At 31.0% G+C, this 25,186-nt stretch overlaps 1 protein-coding gene across 5 annotated transcripts in view; it reads right to left on the reverse strand.

Annotated features, from left to right (window-relative positions):
- Positions 1-304: 304 nt before the first annotated feature.
- The window catches only part of LOC132745265 (uncharacterized), a 68,132-nt gene continuing 43,250 nt past the window's right edge, over positions 305-25,186 (reverse strand). For 2 of the 5 annotated variants that reach the window (XM_060734135.1, XM_060734138.1), the window contains exon 2: positions 305-2,935. In XM_060734135.1, coding sequence (XP_060590118.1) covers positions 2,265-2,894 — 630 coding nt within the window. In that variant the 5' untranslated portion in view covers positions 2,895-2,935 and the 3' untranslated portion in view covers positions 305-2,264. Of the gene's footprint in view, positions 2,936-6,267; positions 6,398-18,746; positions 18,996-20,757; positions 20,911-25,186 lie in introns of those variants that run through there. The other 3 variants (XM_060734132.1, XM_060734133.1, XM_060734134.1) reach the window with 3 other exon arrangements.

Below are 25,186 nucleotides of genomic sequence, written 5' to 3' on the forward strand. Positions count from 1 at the left end.
TAAATTGGATATATTGACTATGCAGTTTGCAAACCAGAAATACCATTTGACAGATGTTTTTTTTTTAATACTCACTCAAATAACGTTATGAAGTAAAAGTAATCATTATTTCAAAGTCAAGAGTAGCAAATCATGATTTCAATTCTTTTTCAATCCTTACCATTTATTAGTTCTTTTGTTACATGTTTTTTGTTGTTTTTTTTTTCAATTTTAAGGTTTGCTTATTTGGTCGTTTCCTCGTGTATACTTTATATGGCATGTCTTATGAGAATATTCTGAATCATGTGACAACAAAGCACGTGCATCTAGTAATTGGATTATATTTTACAGAATCTCATTAGCACCAATGTAACGAAATTAACAGTAATGTGATAGACAAACTTTTATAAAACAAATATTGATAACAATGAAGCAAGGTTTGATATATCAATAGTTGAATTTTCCGTTTATTAGACATACTTTTTTGAGACCGAACTTAATTGAAGAAGTGTTTGCTTTTTGCCATGCCACTCAGAATCAAAGCGCAAGTAAAGATATGTAACTTTCAAATGAAGGAATTAAGATTCAGAATTTAATTTTAAAGGAACTCCGCTGAGGTCCATACCCTAAAAAATAAATTTTGAAATTCTTTCTTAAATAAACTGGTACATTTAAATTTGAAACAAAGCAATACATGATATATAAATATACACAGTATTAAGTATAGATAATCGATTTTTATGCCATTTTGGCCGATTTGAGTGAAAAGCGTTTTCATTTTTTGGGCCAATTGCACAATAAATGTGATTATTTCTAGGAAACGAAATAAGCGAATGATCTGAAAATTTGTACTATTTATACAAAAAAACTTTTGAAAAATGTTTTCGGTCCCTTCACGTCAAAAAACCTCAGTGGAGTCCCTTTAATCACATAATTTAAATGTTACACAGTAACCTCTGCAGAGTGGCCCTCTAAACAGCAATAACCTCTTTACAGCGACTGTATCATTTTCCCCCAAAGTGAAATATTATTACTACTATTATTACTATCTGCTTAGAGCAACACCTCACAACAACAACAACCACTGTTTTATCTCCCAAAAAGTGTTGCTCTGCAGTGGCTATATCGTATGTTAAACTCTAAGTTAAATTAAAATATCATCACAAATAACTAGATATTGCAGTATGTTACTGAATCAAAATACGAAAACATACTTTCTAGAAACTGTGCCACTTTAATTCAAAGGGAAATGATTTGAAGTCATTAAGCAATTATCGGGAGATTGAAATTGTTAAAATCCAAAAAACGGAATCATGTTTTAACACAACAGTTAGAAATTGCAATGTGTTACTTTAATCCAAAAGCAGAATCCAGACTTCAAGACACTACTGAATGATGTGATGCCTTATTTTTACTAAAAAGAAACTGACTTCATCTAAATAGTTGTCAAATGATAAAATATACTTTATATTTCAAGGAAATTATTATCCAGTTTTGACTTTTAATCACAATATCAAATCTAACCGAGCAAATATAAGTTTTACTTCGATATTCTCTTATCTGAATTATTAAATGATACTTAAAACTTAAAAATTTATTAACACACAGAAACTATGGTTGTTTTGCCCCTTGTTGTTCTTATGGTGTCTGTTTTATTCGGTAATTTGAAACCATAGTCCTTTTGATATATTATTTCCCTTTCATATACATTCGATGCAAAAGTAAGAATGTTCACTTTTTAAATTATATGAAGTTTTTTCATTGAAATGAATACACTTTAAGGTTTATATTATATTATTATTTTAAACAAACACAAAATAGAGAATCATGTAAAGATGATATCACATTCTTGTAAGTTCCAACTAAGATATTCAGCAATTTTCCAGCCAACGGGTTTCTTATTGTTTCATTTTTCACTAACACTTTTCTTCGCTTTCAGTTGCTCTTAAGCATTAGCGGTCGAATCATTCGAGCGCAGTTTTGCTTACAATAATCATAATTTTGTATTATGACTTTTCTTCAAATCAAAGTCTTAAATGTAAACAACTTAATATAATGAATCATTTTTCCTCGACAATTTCTTTATTAATTTAAAAATATCAATGTCCATAAAATGACAGCTTAAACTAATGATCCGGTTGTTCAGATTTTCTTTGTTCATCTCAAAGGCACATATGAATAACTGGAACATTACGTATTTCATAACGCATACCATGACTAACTCACACGCTACGACATTTAAAATTCTAAACAAAAATAAAAGAAATAACGAAAGTATTTGTTTCCTACGTTCCCTTATCACCTCCACCTTGTACTTCGCCTTGCATTTGACGTTTCTTCGCCTTTGCCGTTGTTCGTTGTCTTCGCGTATTCGGCCCAGATGGCGGTAATCCTAATGGCGCATTTTCCGATTTTGTGCCATTGTTAGGCTCATTTTCTTTATTTTCTTTACAACTTTCTTCAGTCTCTCCTATTTGTAATCTTAGCTCTGGAGAGTCTGAATGAATTCTGCCTATATTTCCAATTTTTGTCCTATTTGGTTTCACATCAATTGTGGTATCATCTACCACTTCTTGAATAACATCATCGGTAATGTTACTTCTAAATCTAGGGACTAAACCGTCCATTGACTTAGAGAAAGCTGCGAACTGATGTTTTAATCCGTCTGTCTTCTTTTCTTTATCTTCCTCTTTAATGCTTTCTTCGTCTACCTCTTGGATTTCATCAAATGTTACTGGCTGAGTCTTGTATCGCGTACCATGTCTTGCACGTGAGCGTTTGTTCTTTCTTTGAGCTGGATGACTACCACCAGAAAATTCCGGATTGAGATGTAAACGAGACAATCGTTCTGGAAAATGTGTCTCAAAGTGAAAGAGAGGATCGTTTACTCTACCCTGCATTGCCATACTGTTCATATTTTATCCACCAAAAATTCTTTTCACAAATGTTTATTTACCTGAAATGTTAAAGAAAGAATATTGTAATATTGTTTCTGTTTCATTTAGAAACACAATGTTTACTTTAGCTAAAACAAATTTACATAAACGTTTTCCATGACCGATTCATTTTATCTACAAATAGCACAATGAGATACATCTGATATTACAGGTAATGTTATTTTGCGAATAGGATCACGTCCTGAAGTAATTTATGGTAAAAAGTATAAATGTTGAGGTAATCAGATTCAATTTTTAATGTTTTGATTAGTTCGACTTTCATGCAAATATATTCCTATCAAACTGGCATAATTCATTTTAATTTATCTTAATGCTCACCATACAACACTTTTTAGCAATGATAATTTAAACAAGAATAAAAGCCCGATCATTTTATAAATTGCTCGCAGTAATATATTCCATACAGGTGTATGCAAATAAATAGCGAGAACAACAAAATATATTCCTGCATTCTAAATAAAATACTGTATTACTTAGGTGAAGAATTATGTTAATATAATTTATATTGCAATGTTACATCTCAAATCGTACAAACATGACAGTAAAAGTCCTTTAGAATATACAAAAGAAAGATTTTTATAAAATATTTTTTCTCAAGATACTATCATCTGTTAAACATTATAATAACGTTTTTTTTGTATAAATTGGCCATAAACTTGAAAACGTTGTCAGAAGGCCAAGTTTATAACGTCATAACGTTTATATCTTTTCCTCTGCCAGAGAGAATACAATGTAAGTGTGTCGATATCTTACTTGTCTCCCATATAAATTAGTAAAAGAGACTTCATGTTAATACGTCATACATTCTGTTTTTGTTCGATTATCATGTTCATTGTAATATGAAGTTAACATAAATCAAAAGCATCTCATATTCTTGTAAGTACATGTTATGTATGTTAAAAAGACGTTTAAAGGCTTTACAAAATGCTTTACTATGTATACTTTTATTCTGCTTTTATCATTTCTTTTGTAGAAGGATAACTCTGATATAATATATATCTCATATGTACCGTTGATACATTCATATTATGTAGAAATCTTACTCTGTTATTATGATTATGTTTTAGAAACATCTTTTAAAAATAAGGTTTATATACAAGAATAACATTTCAACCACTGTGTATAGAGTATCAAAACATTTCTCAAGTTCATTATGTAAAACATCTTTGAGTAACTTGACTTACATCTGAATACATTAAAGATATATTTTAGCTGTAAAAAGTCACCTAGATTCTGCTCAGATCCTATGATATATAACGAGAAATGTGAAAATGCTACAGAAGTAGTAATCTATAAACATTATTCAACGCGTAATCTTGTACCATGTATATTAGCTACTTGTGGTTATTCTACGCAATAGCTCGCACGTGAACACTTTCCATATAATATTCATGTAATCTACACATACCTGGCATACCAATTTACCAGTTGCTACATTAAACACAAATAGAGAACACAGCGAATCATTAACCAATAAAAGCGTATAATATGTGAACAATATATCTGCCCCATTTCCCAGACATAAAATATTAACGTTTTATCCTTGATTATTTTACATGTGGTTTCGTTTTTAATTTGTGTAATGCACTTGAGATCTTTTGAATTTTGAGTAACAAACTAATCATTCTACTAGCATGGATCTTCTAAAAAATGGTATGTCAACAGTACAGACTGTACTTGCTTGCACACTTGTGAGCGTTGCAAAATATATAGAGGTCATTGTAAGATCGGAATATATTTGATCGAGTGAGCACCAAAAGGTATATTTCACGAGTGGCGCAGTCACGAGTGAAATTAAAACTTTTGGTGTTCACGAGATGAAATATATAAAGTTGGTTTCCAGCACTGTGCATGCTGATATTTCACTGAAACAACGTAAGGGGCCTAAATTCGAAACAGTGAAATTACCAAATTGATAATTTCACTGTTTCAAACAGTGGAATTATCAGTTTTATATTTCACTTATATATTTCTATAAACCACCTAAAAACATGTTTTAAATACAGACATTTTAAAAAAACGCCATCATTTTGTCACCACAATACAAAATTTCTTGAGATATATACACATCTAAAAATGAATTAAATGTTAGACGCTATGAATTAGAATAGACCTGAAAAATAATATCTGCGGAAAACTACTTTTACAAAAGAGATAACAATTAGTAATATTTTTGCGACTTCTACAGAAGTGTGTATGGATTTTCATTTTGCAATGATTTATATCATATTATGTTGATTTAATGCAAATGATAAATATATTTTATAAAAAAGAATTGGGTCCAAAAAAAAGGGGGGATTATCGTCATTACCGTTAAATCCAAGACACTAATATCGCGTGTACTCATTAAAACAATGAAGGAAATTCAATAAATGTTGATATCAAATATACTTTGATGAAGGTCCTTAAAGAACTGAAACCAAACTACCGTATAATTTCCCACTGACATTACATAATTATTATATTACATATCGTCTTTATAATCATTATAAGATTATTAAGACGGATTTACGTTGCCATAGCAACAATGAAGACAAAAGAAAATATCCTAACATTCATGCAATAATGTCATTTATTATCCTGACTTGTTTGATAATGCATTCGTTTTGTTTTACAATAACAGAATTAACATATAAAATATACTGAATGATGAATAACCATATACTCTCAAACAATACACAAAGTAGCAATCGTCTTAGTTAACTATGAAAGACAAACCAATTTTATAGTTTTATCTTCGCTGTTAAAAGTACTCTATGCATATTCTTTGTCTTTTATATAAGATAAACATGTTTCAAGGTCATCTTGAATAAATACCTTATATTTATTCATTTTACCATTGACAGCAAAACAAAGATGAATGTGGTGTTATATTTTCAAAACTTATTTAGATCTTAAACTGTATACATGTATATTTTGTCTCTAAAATGCTTTAATGCGAATATATGTATAAGCGACAAGTGGTGTAAATAATTGATGTTCGATGTTTTTAAAATATAGAATAACTATATACATCCTCAAAACGATCCATAAACAATTAACTTTATCAATATTATCAATATACACAATATAGTCATGAAATTCAAATACCCAAAACATATTTCCAATGATACACATTGTTTAAAAATGAACATTTATAAATTATTCGCAACAACTGCAAATAAGTACCATTAAAATGATATATGTGCCATTTGATTTGTTTCAAATAACTAAATTATACCACATTTTAATAGCAATCTTATAAATAATTTATCATTTGATTAAAGTGCATCATGATGAATTAATATTCATTGTGACCAACCTTAGAATAATCAATGATGAATTATCTTACCATTGATAATTAAAACACAATATTTATCCCTTTAATTAATAATATCACTTTGTATTTTTCTCAGAATTCATGAAACAATACTAGTAGTATACTACGTAAATTGTCTTACACAAATTCTATAATAGAATATATCCCAACATCTTTATCCGATACACAGTTAACATGTAATATCGTATAAGCCAGTGAAAAACCTGTCTATATAATATTGATGTAACATACCTGGCATACCGTTAACAACAACAGATGTTACATCTACAGTGTAGCCAGAACAATACAACAAGCAACAACGCCACTATAGAATACATTACTTAGAAAATGTTTAAATAGGAAAGTATAGTCTATTTGTATGTATACTGAAATGTTGTTGCAGAAAAACCTTCTTTGAATACAACACGTATCAAAAACAACAACCATATAGTTGTCTATGCAGTTTTGTTAAACTTAACAGTTCCTTAATTGCTACAAGGGATCGTAAAATAAGCCTACAAAATTAAGTATACACGAATGAAACTTATATTTATTGATTTGTAAATCACAGTTTTGAAAATGTAAATTAAATTACAGGATAATCATTCATATTACAATTAAAACATTAAAAGATCAAGTGGGCCTTAAATCTGTTTGTCATGATAACTATCTAAACAAATTCAAGGTGAAAACGGATATTTTATGTTAAGTATTATATACATAAAAATCGATTGTATGCTAAGATTGACAGGAAAAGATAACGAAATTTATCTATCAATACATACATTTAGCTACTTCTTACAACGAGATATGATTTATCAGATTACAATTATATTTTACATGAAACTTCGTGTTATACATTACTTGTTTTAATAATATATCTCTAGGCTTCATTCTGTCTTGAGAAGTCTAATTAATGGCAGATTATATGATTTTCTTTTGTCTGCCTAATGTAAATGTAAAGAAATCAAACAAATATATGAACGAAAAAAAGCTAATTCTTCTACAAAGAATACGTCGTCTACTATAGAAATTGTAATTGTAACATATGGCACAAATGTCATTAAATTCGTCTGGAAGTATCTACTGGCTATTTATTTCAAGTAAGGTGTAATGCCATATAAATTGATATCCTCAAAGGAATGACCTTGTCTATCAGACTTGTACTTTTATTTGAGAATTAATGAACGTGACGCCGAATTGAAGGTTTTCGTCTCATTATTATAACTGTTTTTCGCCGGCTTTAAACATTTTTTAAAACAAGAGGGCCATGATGGCCCTAGATCGCTCACCTGACTTATCAAACTCATCCAAACAATTACCTAGACAAGCATTCTGACCAAGTCTCATGACAGGTGAGTCAAAAATGTGACCACTACAGTGTTAACAAGGATTATACATATTTGAGCAGTGCGACCTAGTTTTTTACCCAGGTGACACATATTCAAACTTGACCTAGAAATCATCAAAACAAACTTTCAGACCAATTTCCAAGATACTTGGATCAAAACAGTAGCAACTAGAGTGTTAACAAGATTTTTCTATTTTTAGCTCCGGTGACCTAGTTTCACATGCGATTTCGAACTCATCCAAGCAATTACCTAGACAAGCATCCTGACCAAGTTTGATGATAATTGAGTCGAAAATATGACCTCAAGAATGTTAACAAGGTTTTTCCATATTTGGGCCGTGTGACCTAGGTTTTCATCCAAGATGACCCATGTTCGATCTTGACTTAGAAATCATCAAAACAAACTTTCAGACCAATTAACAGAATATTTGGATCACAACAGTAGCCACTAGAGTGTTAACAAGATTTTTCTATTTTTAGCTCCTGTGACCTAGTTTTTCATCCGAGATGTCCCATGTTCGATTTATTCTCAGCAATGACATAGACAAGTTTCCTGAGCAAGTTTGGTGACAATTGAGTCAAAATTGTGACCACTAGAGTGTTAACAAGGTTTTTCTATTTTTAGCTCCGGTGACCTACTTTTTCATCCGAGATGACCCATGTTCAAATTCATCTGAGCTATCACCTAGACAAGCATCTTGATCAAGTTTGATGATGATTGATGCAAAAATGTGACCGCTAGAGTGTTAACAAGGTTTTTCTATTTTTAGCTCCGGTGACCTACTTTTTCATCCGAGATGACCCATGTTCAAACTCATCCGAGCTATTATCTAAACAAGCATCCTGACAAAGTTTGATGATGATTGGGTCAAAAATGTGACCACTAGAGTGTTCACAAGGTTTTTCTATTTTTAGCTCCTGTGACCTAGTTTTTCATCAGAGATGACCCATGTTCGAACTCATCCAAGCAATTGACTAGACAAGCAATCTGACCAAGTTTGATGAAGATTGGTTCAAAAATGTGACCACTAGAGTGTTCACAAGGTTTTTCTATTTATAGCTCCTGTGACCTACTTTTTCATCCGAGATGACCCATGTTCGAACTCATCCGAGCTATCACCTAGACAAACATCCTGACCAAGTTTGATGATGATTGGGTCAAAAATGTGACCTCTAGAGTGTTCACAAGGTTTTTCTATTTTTAGCTCTTGTGACCTAGTTTTTCATCCGAGATGAGCCATGTTCGAACTCATCCGAGCTTTCAACTAGATAAGCATCCTGACCAGTTTGATGATGATTGAGGCAAAAATGCGACCGCTAGAGTGTTCACAAGCAATTGTGGACGTACGACGGTGAGCTAAAAAGTTCTAGACACCATAAACATCAGTGTCCGACAGGGCAGATTGGTAGATTTTTTTTTTTGTTACCTTTATATCTTTTGTTGCCGACGTATCGTTCTTTTTTATTTCTGTTTATTGTACAATGCAAACAATAATTCAAGTATTTAAGAAATACAATGGCATTTGATATAATAACAGTGGCCCTAAATAATACACACAAAATCATACATTTGCAAAGCACTATACATGTATGTATTTTTCTTATTACATTATTTTTTAAAAAGGCAAAGTTTACTCAGATTGGTAGATTATTGAGAGAACTACTGTTGAATCTTCGATTAAAAATGAATCTTTTCCTATGGATTTTTATTAGGGAACGGATGGTCCTTAGAATAATATTTGCCTACAAGTTTTGCGAGCAAAATAGTTTTATAAGAACAGTGTTTTTCTAGCGATAAATTGGCTAGATGAAGGCTAACGTTGTCTGATTTCATGTTTACACAATGAGCTCACATCAATCTCTTTATTTATTGCCTATAATGATTTCATTAACAATTATTTAATGCACAGATACCGAGATATCAACAATGGTACAATGCTTCAAATGAACACCATATGATGATATTATGTAAATAACAAAGACTTATTAGGTGTCTTGTTTATGATTGCTGCATCGTATCACTATCATCGGCTTCGTAAAGATAAATTCTCACTTGCCGCACGTACGGGCTTGTTGGAATAAAATTTTGCGAAATCAACTCGAGTGATACAACCCATCAAAACACTCAACAATAGTCCCTATATCTCCAAGAGACTTTTTATTTTTATATTTTAAATAAATTAGCATTTATTTAAACTCATATCAACTAACCTTTCGGAACTCAGAAACAAAACAGTTTGTTTTCAATTGTCAAAGCAACATCCACATAATAATAAAACAGCTGTTTTATACGTTTATATAATGATTTTATTTCCCTTTCCTTTCAATAACATATACTTTAATATAAGTTTGCGTCATCGAAACAACACCACTTCTAATTCAACATTAATTCTTCATTTGTGAAGGTGATCTTACCGTTATTTCAAAACATGTTTGAAATGTACTTTATCTTATTTTTAATTCATATCAGCTAAAATATTGTTGTTTTTAAGGTTGTTGTTTTTAAGGTTATCATTTAAACAGATTTTAAACCTCGGCAAAACAGCTAAATGATACGACAGCTGCCGAGATATAAGATAGATTTGTAAATTCTACTGCGTCATTTGTTTATTGAGCGATCTGAACAACGTCTACACGCTTCAAATTCCCGACTGAATAAGGAAACAAGTTAATCCAACAAGACACGCATTTTTGTGATTTACATATTTCCCGATTTCCGGCGTTTCCTCATTGTGTTGTTTTCTTACTGTTAAGGTGTCAACGAGAATGTATGTTAATGACTATTGTTAACGAACTTTTATCAAGTTAAGAAAGATGGACAGACCTTGGTCAACTAGGCAATAAGCTGCTGTTAAATGCTTGAACAGACATTGTGAAGTGATATAGGTAAATACTCCAAAAGATGTCATTTAAAAGAAAATCCTAAAATATTTTATCTAATTTAACTGAAGTATGTTTTTTTAACTAAATTGTCTTGTGTACTGATTTTTATAATACCAGTGCCAAAGAAATATGATTACTGTGAAGATATAACTTGATGTAAGAAGTCGTATGTTAGAAAGCAAAATATTCCATACAAAGTTCAATTATTATCTCTTTTAAGTTTGAGTCACATGAAAATATGAATTGACATAACGTAAAGGGTGACAACACTATGTAAATTATGCTAAGTTGTAATCTAGATTTAAGAGAAAAAGAAAATGAGTAAAAAAGGGACTCTCATTAATAAATTAATAGATAAATAAAGGAAAGTTATCTGTCACAGCACATGGAAGCTTTCAATAATTTCTGAACGATTGCCAATTTCATCTACAAGAAGTAGAGTACGAAACGAAAACAAAATAAAGAATTTTTAAAACTCTGATTTCAAAAACGAATTTCAAATATCATACTTACGCGATACAATGAATTCGACATGTAAGTAATTAACTCTGCCTTCTCAAGAAAATATGCTGATATGTGAACATTTTGAAAATCAGCCTAACTGACGGTGTTCATTAGAGTTCATCAAACTATGAACAACACATGTTCTACTTTGTTTTGTTGTGAGATGAATATCTCTTGTGGGGGTAAATAACTCATAAATAATATACCAAATAAATCGTTATCATCACGCTACGATTTATGACTACTTCTTACCTTATTTTAATTAGATATTCATAATATTTGTTGTAAATGTAGAACTTACAGTTTGAAAAGTTTTAAAAGCAAGTCCAGATAAAGAAAAAATAGTTTGTGATGCTATAAAACCGGTCTATACCAGTCATAATTATTTTCATTTTTTATGTTTTATATGAACAGGATGCAAGTTTTTATATCTAACTGAATAACAGTTGTATATCTGTCTCAACGGAATAAGCAATGTTGTTATCTATCACTTAAAAAATGAAGTACATGGACTTCGTTATATACCACACCTGACAGCTGAGTAGATTTCTCTTTCTAATAACGGCTAACTGCACACATTCAAGATATGTTATATATATATATATATACATACATAAAATATATATCACTTTGATTTTCGGCTGATTGGAGAAAAGTATACTGCACATAAAAAGAATCAATGTTTTGAAAAAGAAAAGTTACAAAATAAAAAGGTAGCAACAATGATATTGTACAATCTTCTGCAATATCTTTTTTATCTTGATAATAAGATTAAATGCACTTTTCATGCATTAATAAACTACTTAATACCATATACAACACAGTTGATATGAAATGTTTATTATGAAATGTTAACATATGATATGATTAATATAGGAACAGAGAAATCTGTTGTGAGATATGACAAGGATGTACGACAAGTTTCTATATTGCATCCCAAGCATTGATTGTAACAGTTTACATACGGTAACATATGCTAAAATTAACAGCAATCAAAACAGATTACATTGTAATTGAATTTACCACACTAATGTATCTGAAATAGTTTTAAAACTTTGGTCACCAAATATTGGCGAATGTATTGGTAAATGCCAACATCCCGACACAACATGGTCATGTAACATGTTTTATCTTTGTGTAAGTACCGTAAGTAAATTGTTTATCAAATATATACAATAATAATACATTTAGACATATTACGTGGAAATTCTATCATTAAATGTTCGAGTTTGTGTCCGGTCGTTAGATTTACAAATGAATTATCTGTTAATAAATTGTCAAACATAGTACGTCTTATTATTATTTCTTATATTTTGTATTTTACATAATTACTATTCACATTCTTCTTTTTAATGCCTTTATTGTGTATACAGAATACATTATCTGTATGAATAGTACAACATATAATAAATTTGAAATAAGTAAATTAATAAAATACAATTAAGTGCCTGAAAACAAATCATTTGCTTGAATGCAACAATGCTTATTTCCTTATTTTAAATGACTTATGACTAAAAGAGACTAAAGATTCATTTCTAAGGTAGAGAAATGTCTATACATGTATTTTTATTTGTTTTCTTTTTATCATTGAGAAAGACACTGTGGTTGGAAATGATATAAAATAGATTAATTTGCATTGTTCCATTACCTAAAGAAAATGTTTCTGGTCAATTCTAACAAAATGTTTTCCAGCACAAACGTATTACAAAGTACATAACCACAGACATTTTCTGCACTGTAAACCCCACTGTTTCTATTGTCCAACAACATTGACCTGGCACTCTTGCATTTGACCCCATATTCGGTAAATTCCGTAAACGTTACTATATATTTGTAAATCGATATGAATGTATATAACCAGTTGTTAAATGGTCTAAATTACAAATCCCTCTTAGCGCTATCACTTCAAGAATATAGACGTACTCTCGTAGGTTCAAATCCTGGTTTAGCCACTTTTATGTTTTTCCTTTTCTTATTTTAAATTGCCATTTTTGGTTTTGATTTTTGGTTGTGTATTCTATCTGTGCAGTATTTCAATTTGTATTATGAACGTGCTGTCCTTTTTATTAATTAAAGATAATGTAATGAATAAAAAATAAAATTGTATAAAAAACCACTACTTAAAAGGTATCCTTAAAATCAGATGTAGTAAAACGATTTCAAATTAATTCTTGCCAGTAAATTTCAAAATGAAATAAAAAAGCATGTCCTCATAACATCGAACCAGGGAACTTCAGATCAGTAGTCAGGCATTTATACCAATACACTACAACTCATTGACGTGTGAAGTTGACAAAGATATCGATATATTCATTAGATACCACTGTTTATCACCTGACCTTTACGGAAATTAATGAAGTGCCAGGCAATACCTATGTTGGCTGTGTTACTGGTATTTTGTTATTAAATACACATTGCAATTTTATTATGACATCTCTGAAAATCCGGAGAACATAATTATAATGGGAAAAATAAAATGCATGTTTTTGCACTTAATACAGCATTATAGTTGAGTATTGAAATTACCTTGCATGCTGTTTATATAACAGCCTTAATAAATCATTCTGCATAGCAAAATACAAAATATACATTACCAACTTGACACTGATTTATCGCCAATATCAGGAATTTTATATACTTTGTAATACGTTAGAAACATTGAACAGAACTTATGTTATTTAACCAAATATTCTTTCATATGAAGTTATAAAAATTGACATGTCAGTTTCCTGTACTGTACAGTACATTAATTAAATCGGTAAACTTGCGAGAAAATACAATTACGTTCATTACATCTAGGAATATCATATGTAAATAAGTCTATTTTAAACAGTAAAGAAAGTATAGCATTGTACAGAATGTCAGTAAACAAACTCAGCGAGATAAAGATTTATTGCAATTAAAATCCTATTTTGAATACTATCAGACTAGAGGTCATTTAGGATCGACAAAATATAGCGCCAATTATACATGGTGGCGGTTATTTTCCAATATCTTGTCAACTTAAACCCCAGTCACACTAGAGCTTACGATTACTTGCGACCACCGGCGACTTGTAAAACTGACGATCATCAGCGATTGTCTGCGACCAAAACCATTTTTGCACAGATAAATTTACGTTTGCGAGTATCGTAAGACAAGTCATCATTGACAATCGTACGACAGGTCATAAGTAAACGTACGATGGTCTCAAGATTGCCTGGGATTACTTACGACTACCCGTGACATAACATGCGATCACCTACAACTTGTCGTACGACCATCACACGATTACTAAAGACTACTTAGGATTATCAGTGACTAGTGGCAATTTGTAAAGACTGTCGTAAGATTGTCGCACTTCCGAACGACCATCGTGCGACAGCCTTAAGACTTTTTAAGATCACTAGCGACCTGTTTGATCGCAAGGAGGTTTTTGTGCAAGCTCAAAAACCTCTCTACGACTGAAATTGGTCGTGGGACCTAAATAAGATAACCTGCGACTGCCAAAGATCACAGATGACCGTCGTAAGACGTTTTAAAGATTGTCTGCGACCAGAGGTCACTGGTGATTGTGAACTGGTCTTCACTGCTCGTAAGCTCTAGTGTGACTGGGGCTTTAGACATCATATTTTGCTATTACGCACTTCGTCTACAGCCACACCAATTTACTCGTTAGAAAACACACAGGCAATTTAACCACTAGTGTGATTACAAAACACGAATGTTCATGAATATCAAATTAAGCAAAAAGAATATTTTTATTCGTACATTCAGTGAATGGCACAAAGTAAGGTTATGTTGCGAATTAATTAGAAATTATTTATATCTGAGATACGTTATATATATATAAAGTACAAACATATCGCAAGTGTCTAGACCAAAATGAATATTTACTTTATTTCATTTATATTAGCTATAGAATCCATTGCACGCTGCAGGCACCATATGTTATATGAAAATGTAATAATAGAAGATCAATATTATGGCAAATCTGTATCTACTGATACATCACAGCATAAAACAATCAATCCTTACATCTTTTATTAAAAAAAATAAAGACTTATTTCTACTAAAAGGTAAAAAAAGAGACTACTATGTCATTCAATGAATGAACAAAAATGTGTTTATATTGTTGTGTTTATATTGTTTTATTAAGTTTGTCGTGGTAACGACGAATAAACGTGAGCATGTGAGCATGAGCTTGTATTTTGTTACAATTCCATCAAAGTAATAATTTCATATACATGAACTATCATCAAAATATGATCATTCGACTCCACATAAAAATATAACTTAAATAACATTGAACTTAAAAACTTCCTTTTTAAAGTTCAATGTTCTAATTTTGTAACGCAAAGTTATAAAATGGAGATAGTAAACACCAGGTACAAAGCCAAATCTATTTATCAAATATTTACCTAGAAACAACTGACATTAATTGTCTGTTTACGCTTTCAACCTGTCAGTATAGTTCCGCGTTACACGATATAATAAAAAAAAACATAAAATGTAAATGAGTTAAATGAAAAAAAAAATGAAATGCTGATATTAAACTTTGTGTTTCAACTATAACTTGTAAAGTTTGTTCATGCATACAAATGTATAAATTATATTAGAAATTTCTGTTACTTCCTGTAATTATCTCTCATACAAATTTTTATTAGGCGTTGTTGTGATGTAGTGTACGTAGTGGTGGTAGAAGTATTTTTTACTCAATTTTTGTTATATTTCATTATCTCAAGTTTCTTTTTCTACTCTGCAGTTTTGTGTTACGAGTAAAAGCATTATTATAGCCGATTGGAATATAGCATATGTGGAATGTTCCCGCAACACAACCTCTCAGAATATTCGTTTTCACACCTTACATAACAGTACTGCTATATGTCCTAATTACATTGTATACCTACAACCATCTGCAATAAATACTGCATAAAATATGCTATAAACAAAACATACAATATGAATTACATACACATATATGTATAACAGACTCATTATTATTATCATAATATTAGTTAGGTGATAAAAGTTCTACATTCAACGCTGATAACCACCTGATATAAAACGGATCTTCTTTTCGTAAATTTTCTCTAATTCAGTCTGACTGACGAAAAGAAGATTACTAAAAGGTCGGTTAAACGATCGAAGGTAAATTAGGTGTTTTGTCGGTCAGTTGGACATTTGACCAATTCGATTATCATTACTTACTGGTGACCTGTTAATGAACAAGTCAGGTGTTAAGCATCAATTGACGCTTACAGTCGTTGGAGAACTATGAGATAGCTTGTATCTTTAGTAGTTAAAAGAAAGAAGAAATTAAAACAAAACAGTAAACAGTTATTTTTCAAAACAATATTTACGATTATATAAATACTTCAAGTAACATATCATTCTCAGAAAACAAGGAGCTTTTATCAAAGGTATATCTCTAGGTTAACAGTAAGAACAGTCTGTCAATGATTTAGAAATTCTTATAGTATAACAATGCATGATTCAAAATTAATTTAAAACTATGCATTAAGTACACAAAGTTCAAAATTAATTTAAAACTATGCATTAAATACACAAAGTCAAAAACAATAAACAAGTATTTCATATTTCATATTGTTACAATAGGTATCTTTCAAAAACACGCTAAATTACACTTTAGCGCTGGCAGTCATATAATACCGGTGTTCTGTTATTACATATTTACCACGCAACAAGCAAGCCTTTTTATACTAGATGAAAACAAGTTTCCAATAATTCAACAAGTAAGTAGTAATTCTATGACAGTTTTTAATTTCCCTATTTAATTATTTAGGTTATAAATTCAAAGAAAACAAAACTATTCTTTCGACGTTCACAATGACTTTTTTATTTATTATAATACGAGGTTCAAACATATGAGTATCTTATATTTAACAATATGTTTAATTGAGAATACTATATACTTGTTCCCTGAACGAATGACTGTTCTTTATTCAGACCTATTACAATAGTAAATATTTCTGAATAGAACAGTACACATTTATTCATAATAAGAAATTGAACATAACGCACAAAAGACATTACAATCCGTCTTCAGCGACTAAATAATGTATATATGAAGTTCCAAACAAGTCCGAATGACAATGAACACCAGAGTTTATGACGATGTAATTTAAGTTACAGTAAAAATACGATACTGGTATTCTTTGTTGTTTTACCTTCCACGCAGATTTCCATTTCATTAAAGCTAACATTATTTTTATTTGATTGAAAACTACAATTTTATCAATATTGATTAACTCCAACAAAACTAAAAAGGTGATGAGGCTTAGCACTTATTTCCTTATTACATGTAAATATAGCAAACATCAAAGATAAAGCTGAGAGGCAATTTAAACGAGATTGTCCTTATATCGAAAACTAAGAAAAAGAGTGGAATACCATTTCCTGACTTCACTAAAAAAGATGATTCCGAAGGGAAACAGACCATCATTGATTTACTTTTATTTCAAACATTGCTTTAGATTTGTTAAGTTGCCAAAATTTAAAAAAAAAACATGTATACGCCCTTCATTATTTTACCTTGGCAGAGGAGAAATAAAGCGCTGGCGGAATATTGATATTAAAATTTGATTCTTAAACACCACTTAACATCTTCACTTTATATTATGTTGATCTTTTCTTGAGAATTCATTAAAAGTAATGTATTTTATGAGATAGAAATATAATCACGTCTTAAAAAAGTATTAATTAAAAATCTAACTAGAATTGCCAGAGGTTAATGTCTTATTTCAAGAACATAAATGAAATGTAAAGTAAACAAAATATTTTGAAGTTCAGAGATGAATGATTTTATAACAGAAATAACATAAGACAGTTTTTTATCACGGCCCTGTTATTAAAAAATGCAGATGTTTTTTTTTCTGTTAAAATAAATATGATTTTAGATGTGTGTACCTTGTGAATGTTGATAAAATCTCAAACACCACTGTTGTTACCGCTTATACATGTCTGAATTAACTTAAATGCGTATTTTTACGTTGTTAAAGTTCATTTACTAAAGAAGTGAAATTGAGTAGAGCAATTACAAGTATACTAACAGTAACAGTTTACAATGAACTTTCATTTATATCAAGTCAATCGACAAAATGTCAAGGCCACCACGGCCACAAGATAAACAAAATAAAATTTGTACAAATTCCATTGACCTATATCTTTATATACAAATATCAATGACAACCTCTAAATTCCTATCTGATTTCTTCTTAAATAAACCTTTTTAACAGAGGATCTTTACGGTAATGAATAAACATTATAAGGACAATACCATAACAATTAAAATATTATGTGTTATAACTGAAGAGGACATTGGTCAAAACCTGCAAAGTGTATAATGTGTTCCTCATTTGTTTTCGTAATGTATTCGATGTTCTATTTTCTTATAAATGACACCATGATATCCTTGCAATGAATTTATCATTAGAATTACACCAACGACCTTGAATGCTTATACACATGTAGTTTTGTTTAACAAAATAGTCACCTTGCAAAACTACCACACAAGGGACTGACGGTTGTTCCCTTCGGACTTGCAGTGTTTATTTTAGCCAACCGTTATAACAAGTGGTACATGTAATATAATTCAATCATAACTAAAGATATACATGTACAACATTAACAAACACATTTGAGAAATTTTCAATTATTGAATGTTTCGACAAAATACATCTGGTATGATTAAAACTATATATAAAACCCTTATCACGTGTAGCGGATGAAATACCATACAATAGCATGTGAAGATTTCTTTAAGAATACTCACAAATAGTATTGCATTCCTAGTAGAGTTATCTCTGTCCAACGATGTCTGTTGGCTTTAAAGCAAATCATATAAATCAGTTAAATAGTACACTTCTTTTGTCAGAGACATACGACAATATCCATCCCTTGTTTGTATTGTCAAATACAAAATCCTTCTGAATTACAAAAACTAAATTTTGTATGACTTAAAGTCAAGAAGAAGTTTATACGTAAAGCATTTACACCTCAGCAACAGTATATCCTACTTTATATCCAAATTAAACGAGGCTCTTTTTATATCTCTGCATTAACAGCTCCCCAACAGTCTTACAGACTCTTGCAAACATTGGCATGTGGTTATTTTCCAATACAATGTAAAACGTAAACACAATACTCTGTTATTGCGCACTTATCACACAAAACCACGTTTCACTTTTATATCAGAAATTAACATGCATTGAAACAGTAGCTTAGCGTTTCTTTATTTATCTTGTTATTCAAAGTTGATTTTATTTTAACTATGTTACCATAAAACCATCTATAATGCAGGCGAATGATTTATAAACTGACAAAAATATTAAACGTCCTATCAATAAAAAAATAAAGAAATTAAAGTTATATAAATCTGCTGAATGACGCTCTTCCTGCTTGATTTTTGTTCTCTTGTTTTAAAAGGATGTACAAGTACCTAAGTAGAAATAATGACATTCTTTTAGCTTTGATAGGCTTTCCTTATGATAAGTTGCACATTCGGGAAATGATATCACATGTTTTAGAACAATTGTATTTTCTTAGAATAATTGCAGCTTCTTTCATTCTGTATAAGAGCATTAAAATTTTCTGTATTTATATACGTTTATGACTATCGTGGCACATTTGGCAATTTGGAAAGATTAGCAGAGAAAGCACGTTACCATATAATGTCAACAGACTGTCAATGAACTTTAAACAGCGTTTGACATTTTAAAAATGATTATAATATTCAGCGTTAACTACGCTACTAAGGAGACACTTTTTTAAATGGTGACAATTTAATAGTTCAAGCAAAATTTCTATTGTTCGACATTTCAGATAAATACGCGTCAGCATATACGCGTCATATTATTTCTATGATAATTACAATTACGCCTGTAGATAATGTATGACATGTGCTTAGAAACTACGCATTAATGATTTCGCTTTATATCTATCGATAAGTAATAATCTCGTCTGCATTCTATGGTTACTTAATATGTAATTGTCTGCTTTATTTCCAATAAATATTGACACAGAAATATTACCCTTGAAAAAGAAAAACGCCCTTTTTAATTTTTACTTGATTTTTTTTTTATAAATGAATATGTATTGGTTTACAAGATGCATTTGATAAAACGTAATGTTAACTACCAAGTTGCCATTGATCGTGTACATTTGGCAACATTATATAATGTAAAAACATCCGATAACAAACAATACTGACGTCATATTTTGAGCTCCTTTCACGTTACAATTTATGAATAATCCAATATTTTTATCTTAGGTATAATTATATCTTGATAACTCCTTTCCGTTTAACCATATTTAAGTCGCTAGGTGGACATAGCTAAATGTTTACTTGTTTCAGAAACAAGTTCTTATAAACACACTACTTTACTGTTTACATCATTAACATATTTCAAACTTTTTGTTAGCACAAATTGCTCAGGTGACATATTTGCACTTACATCCTAGGTATTTACATAAACTGCATTTTGATACATTTTATATTGTGTTTGTGATAAAACACAATCTAATTGATACATTCCTTTAAATGCTGTATCTAATAATCACATTATTTATTACAGGTTTCTAAATTACGTTACCTATAACCTTGTTGTCGTTGATATGACAGAATAATGTCATAGTTATGCAATTGGTCTGACTGGTCATTAAATGTTAAAAATCTTTGTATTTGTAAAATTTAATGTTTGAAGAACTTGCCTATCCAAACAAAGTATGTGTTAAAGAAACAACAACTAAAGAATTAACTTTTTTCTAATAAAATACATATTTACCTCAGCATAACTATAACATTTATCCTTGTGAACAGACAATATTCCACCGCGAGTTCACATTCAATAATACATCCTTACATTCCTGGGAACATTTTGCAAGCTTCAAAACCTGGTAATCTTCCAATACTATCCGCTCAGGTAAACACATTATATGTTCCAGAACTTACGTTTTACTCTCTATCTCTCCTTAGTTAAATAATACTTTCATTTTGTAGATACTGACTGAAATTAAACAGTGGTTTATTTAGATACGAACTTACTTAATCTGGTATATATAAATGATACGTTTTGAAATGAAAACAATGGTTTCCTTGACTGCTTTAAGTGCTTTTTACTGTAATACTGTATGTGCTAATCAGCAATGAAAATGTCATGCAGAATATTATGAAGATTTTATATTTGTAATATATTTCAAACATGATTTATTTTGTAGATTATACATTGTATAAAATTTGCATATGTAATGTAATATTCATTAATTGTTTATAAATATAGGATAAATTTGAAACACAGAATCAACATAAATGAATAATTAACCACTCAACTTTCTAGACACCATTCTATATCAATTATAAAGTGATGAATATAGATTGCAAATAAATATATAAACTTCTTTGCAAAATCTTCCGTATCTGGAAGGATCAATTACAATAGTGCATTTCATCTTTTCAATTTGTTTTAAAACATTAACAGAGAATAACATAGGCCTTTCTCTAAAGGGATGACAATATTATCAGTGATAAGAATGCATATTGATAATAAAAATTTTATGTCGAAACAGTCACTTTTAGATCAGCTTAGCTCTTGGTTCGAGCTGTTAAAACGTTTCTTATCATTCCTAATACATTAGCTTTATATTCCACTATGATAATCATTAACGTATGTACAAATTCTATGTTTTATGAGGATCTATCAACCCGTTAAGGTGCAAAAAATCAGCTTTCGCTGTCGAGTACGGATCCTGCGGATAAATCACCAGTAATATACGTAATGTTTTAATTTTTAAGCACAAAGTGGTGATAATATACCTCTATGCAATTTCCACAGAGTATTGGCAAATATATGAATTTTGAGCCAAAAGTAGTTCACTGTACGGCGGCCAATGAGAAGCTACATGTACGGTAACCTGAAACAATACAGAAAGAGGGTAGCCCTGAAAAGGGCTGTTCTGCCAGCAAATGAACTGCATTTCAAGCAGTCACTCTATCTGCTATGTCAGACGCACCAAAGCACACTTCCCTCGTCGTTCCTGTCTACATTGTAGGGCCATTCCCCTCTGCTTTAATCAGGACATCGGCATCTAACTTTATACAAGCTAAATCGTACCGTTACTCCGAGCGGCAAAGAGCATGCGAACTTGCCGTGTTACACATTAAAGTGGATCTTAAATCATCCATCTGCCGATGCCCTGTGTCATCTCAACGACGTGCACGTACCAAGGGGAAGAGAGAGAAGTGATAATCAGGAGATATTTCCTAAAACTATACAAGTGTGCAAAACATTAAGGAATTTTTTTTTTCATTATCATATAAACTTTGTTAGTGCAGTGAAGAAGGTTTGTATGTATCAAACGCGATTGTGTGTGTGACATATCTAAATACTTCACTTTGTTTGTACGAACGAGAGAACTGACGAAAAGCAATACTGCTTGTACGTTTTCTTTACAGTTTTAAGGTTTTATTAGTCTTATTCATTTTTATCACGGTTTGCTGGTGTATAAATGTATCATATAAAAAGCCTTAGGAATGAAAGTGAACTAAGAAATGGCAAAACATCAAGTTGCTGCTGTTTTACACGATTAAACCATGAACATGAAGCCTTGTATCAAGATGATTTTATCACGTTTGCACAAATACTGAAAAAATGAGTATTATTTTCTCTCGAAATGAATCTGCTTTAAGGAGGCAGTACACAGTTTCGGCTGTTTAGTTTCGAATTGGCCAGGGTGGAATTCACAAATAAGAGACAGTTTTGAAATTGAAGTGGATATTTGAGGTTCTAAATGTTTATAGTTACTATATTTCAAGTTTCAATGACTAGTATTGTGTTTCAGTTATTTAGTAAAATTGAATTTAGTGGTGTTAACCCTTGCTTTTTTGAGAGAGCACCTGTCGGATGCGAACATGTGGTTTTTGGAGCTAGGCGGTGAATCAGCTCTTCAATTTAAAGGGTATGCAGAAGACTTAAAATAGTGAAAAAAGTAGGTGCATGACTCCCCGTTTGGATGTTATTTTCAGATTGTGCATTGTTTAAGAAGGAAGAATCACTATAGCTTGTGATTTAATCTTTTGACGTTAATATATTGTTGTATTTTGCGAATAGGGGTAATCCGCTATTTTTGTCGTTGATTTTCGCGACCAAAACAATGAAAAACACAGGGCTATGTGCCAGAAAACTAGAAGGTGGACATGTATTTTTAATTGTTTGCTGTGAGATACATATGTATATGTTAAATATGAAATGCATTTATTTCAGGTGTGTGATTACAGACTTGTGTGTGAGGTTTTGATTGTGGCGCAGTCAGTTGTTTGCCGAGAAGCCTTGAAAACTGTGTATTGCCCCCTAAGCTATCAAATGATTTGTCAGATGAAGAACAAAATATTTAGTTACATCTGTTCATGTTTGCTCGCTTACACGAGCTTTTAACATTCAGTAAAAGTACATTTTATTACCGAGAGCCGGTTCTCACATGTATGTATGTATTGAAAATTACCAAAATGAAAAAAACGTGAAAATCAGCTTTTCATTATTATTTTCTTTTGGTAATCGATTTTTTCTTTTTAACCTTTAAATATACAAATAACCGAAATACTATTTTGATAATCAAAAATAACATAATAGATGTAAAGCTTGTCCCTTCATTCAGTGCAGCATTTTGCAATTTCGCTGGCAACATCGATTCTATATCTTATTTTGCCATATACTTGAAAATCAATAAGGAATATTCAAATGGTGTGATGTCTGCAATAATGCAATTTCTCTGGCGCTATTTAGTTAAACACGGTCTGAAAATAAATTCCAATTACTATTATGTTAATTGACACATCATTGAACAAACAATAAAACAAACTGTTCCTTGTTTCAAAGGGTTTATAAATAAACATTATGTAAGTAGCTTTTTACACTAAATTGCAAAATATTAACAAGAGACATGAATGATATAGATTATTTTGCTATTCTCTTTGAAAAAGGTTATTTCCACCAACAAAAATGAGAGCAAAGATCAAGAATTGACAGCAACGTTTACCAAACACATCAACATACAATCCAACGACATAGACAACAAAAGAAACGCCATCAAACTGAACACAACACAGACACCAGAAACAACAGAGCTGGTGAAACCTAAAAGCAGATGTCCGACACAGAATTCCATATTTGATTTTCCGACTGATATTGTTCTTGATGTCATACTCTAATAATGTATCCTGTTTCAGGTTGTTTCCCGTACAAACAAAAACTACTGAATGTGTATTATTACTTACGATTTAGTTTGGTATGGCTTTAAATAATGATATCGTCAAAATAAAATTCACTCCGATGTGATAACAGCATACGAGTTATAGTGAGCCTATTTAGCCCTTTCCCTGCTAACTTCAAAAGCCGTGCAGTCTGACCAGGCTCTGTATTCTTCTCGCTTGAAATTTTATTTGCAAAAGTATTTGTATCCATGGACAGTTCCATAAATAGAGTTTAAGTCTGACTTTGTAAATTTAGCAGACAAAGGGTTAAAAACGTTTTTTTCTAAGAAGTTTTCTAAAAGTTGTCATATTTAAGCTGTATTTGCGCACATTCCAAAATATTTAAGGTGATCAATACCAGTCAATACGTTATTTTAAGCACCATGACTGCTCTTTAAACGATATAAGTGTATATATCAGTTATTGCGCTAGGATCGATGTGTTTTTTTACATTGTTCTTTGATATGTGCACCGGAAATCCCGTTCGTATTAATATTTTATATCTTTCAAAGCACATTACACACCATGCGTAAAATAGAGGTAAAATATAAAAGAAAAGACCCTAAAAAAGTCCAACGCGGTTAAAAATGTTACAGGCTCGGTTTGATTGAGCCTGTTCGTGGACGGCACTGTCATGTACAAACTACCGTCCACGCCCCATAGGCTAAGGCAGAATTCAACAATTTAACCTGAAAATGGTGCAATTTTGAATTAAGAAACATCCGCAGATGTGTTCATACGGCGGTTATCATGGAACATTTAGTGCCATTCCATGACAAAACGACATATGGTCCCCGATTAATAGAGTGTTTGCCCTAGACGAGAAAACAATGGGCGGAACTAAAAAATGGTATTTTGAAAAAGGATTTGAGGTTATGAAGCCTGCACATCACAAATAAGACGTCAAAAGACAAATTTAACCTTTATAAGCGTGTTTCGACGGCTTTTTGCCCTCCCCCCCCCCTTTT

Source organism: Ruditapes philippinarum, unplaced genomic scaffold (genome assembly GCF_026571515.1).
Source record: "Ruditapes philippinarum isolate M1 unplaced genomic scaffold, ASM2657151v2 ctg3751_1_1_1_1, whole genome shotgun sequence".
In the NCBI taxonomy this organism is placed as follows: Eukaryota; Metazoa; Mollusca; class Bivalvia; order Venerida; family Veneridae; genus Ruditapes; species Ruditapes philippinarum.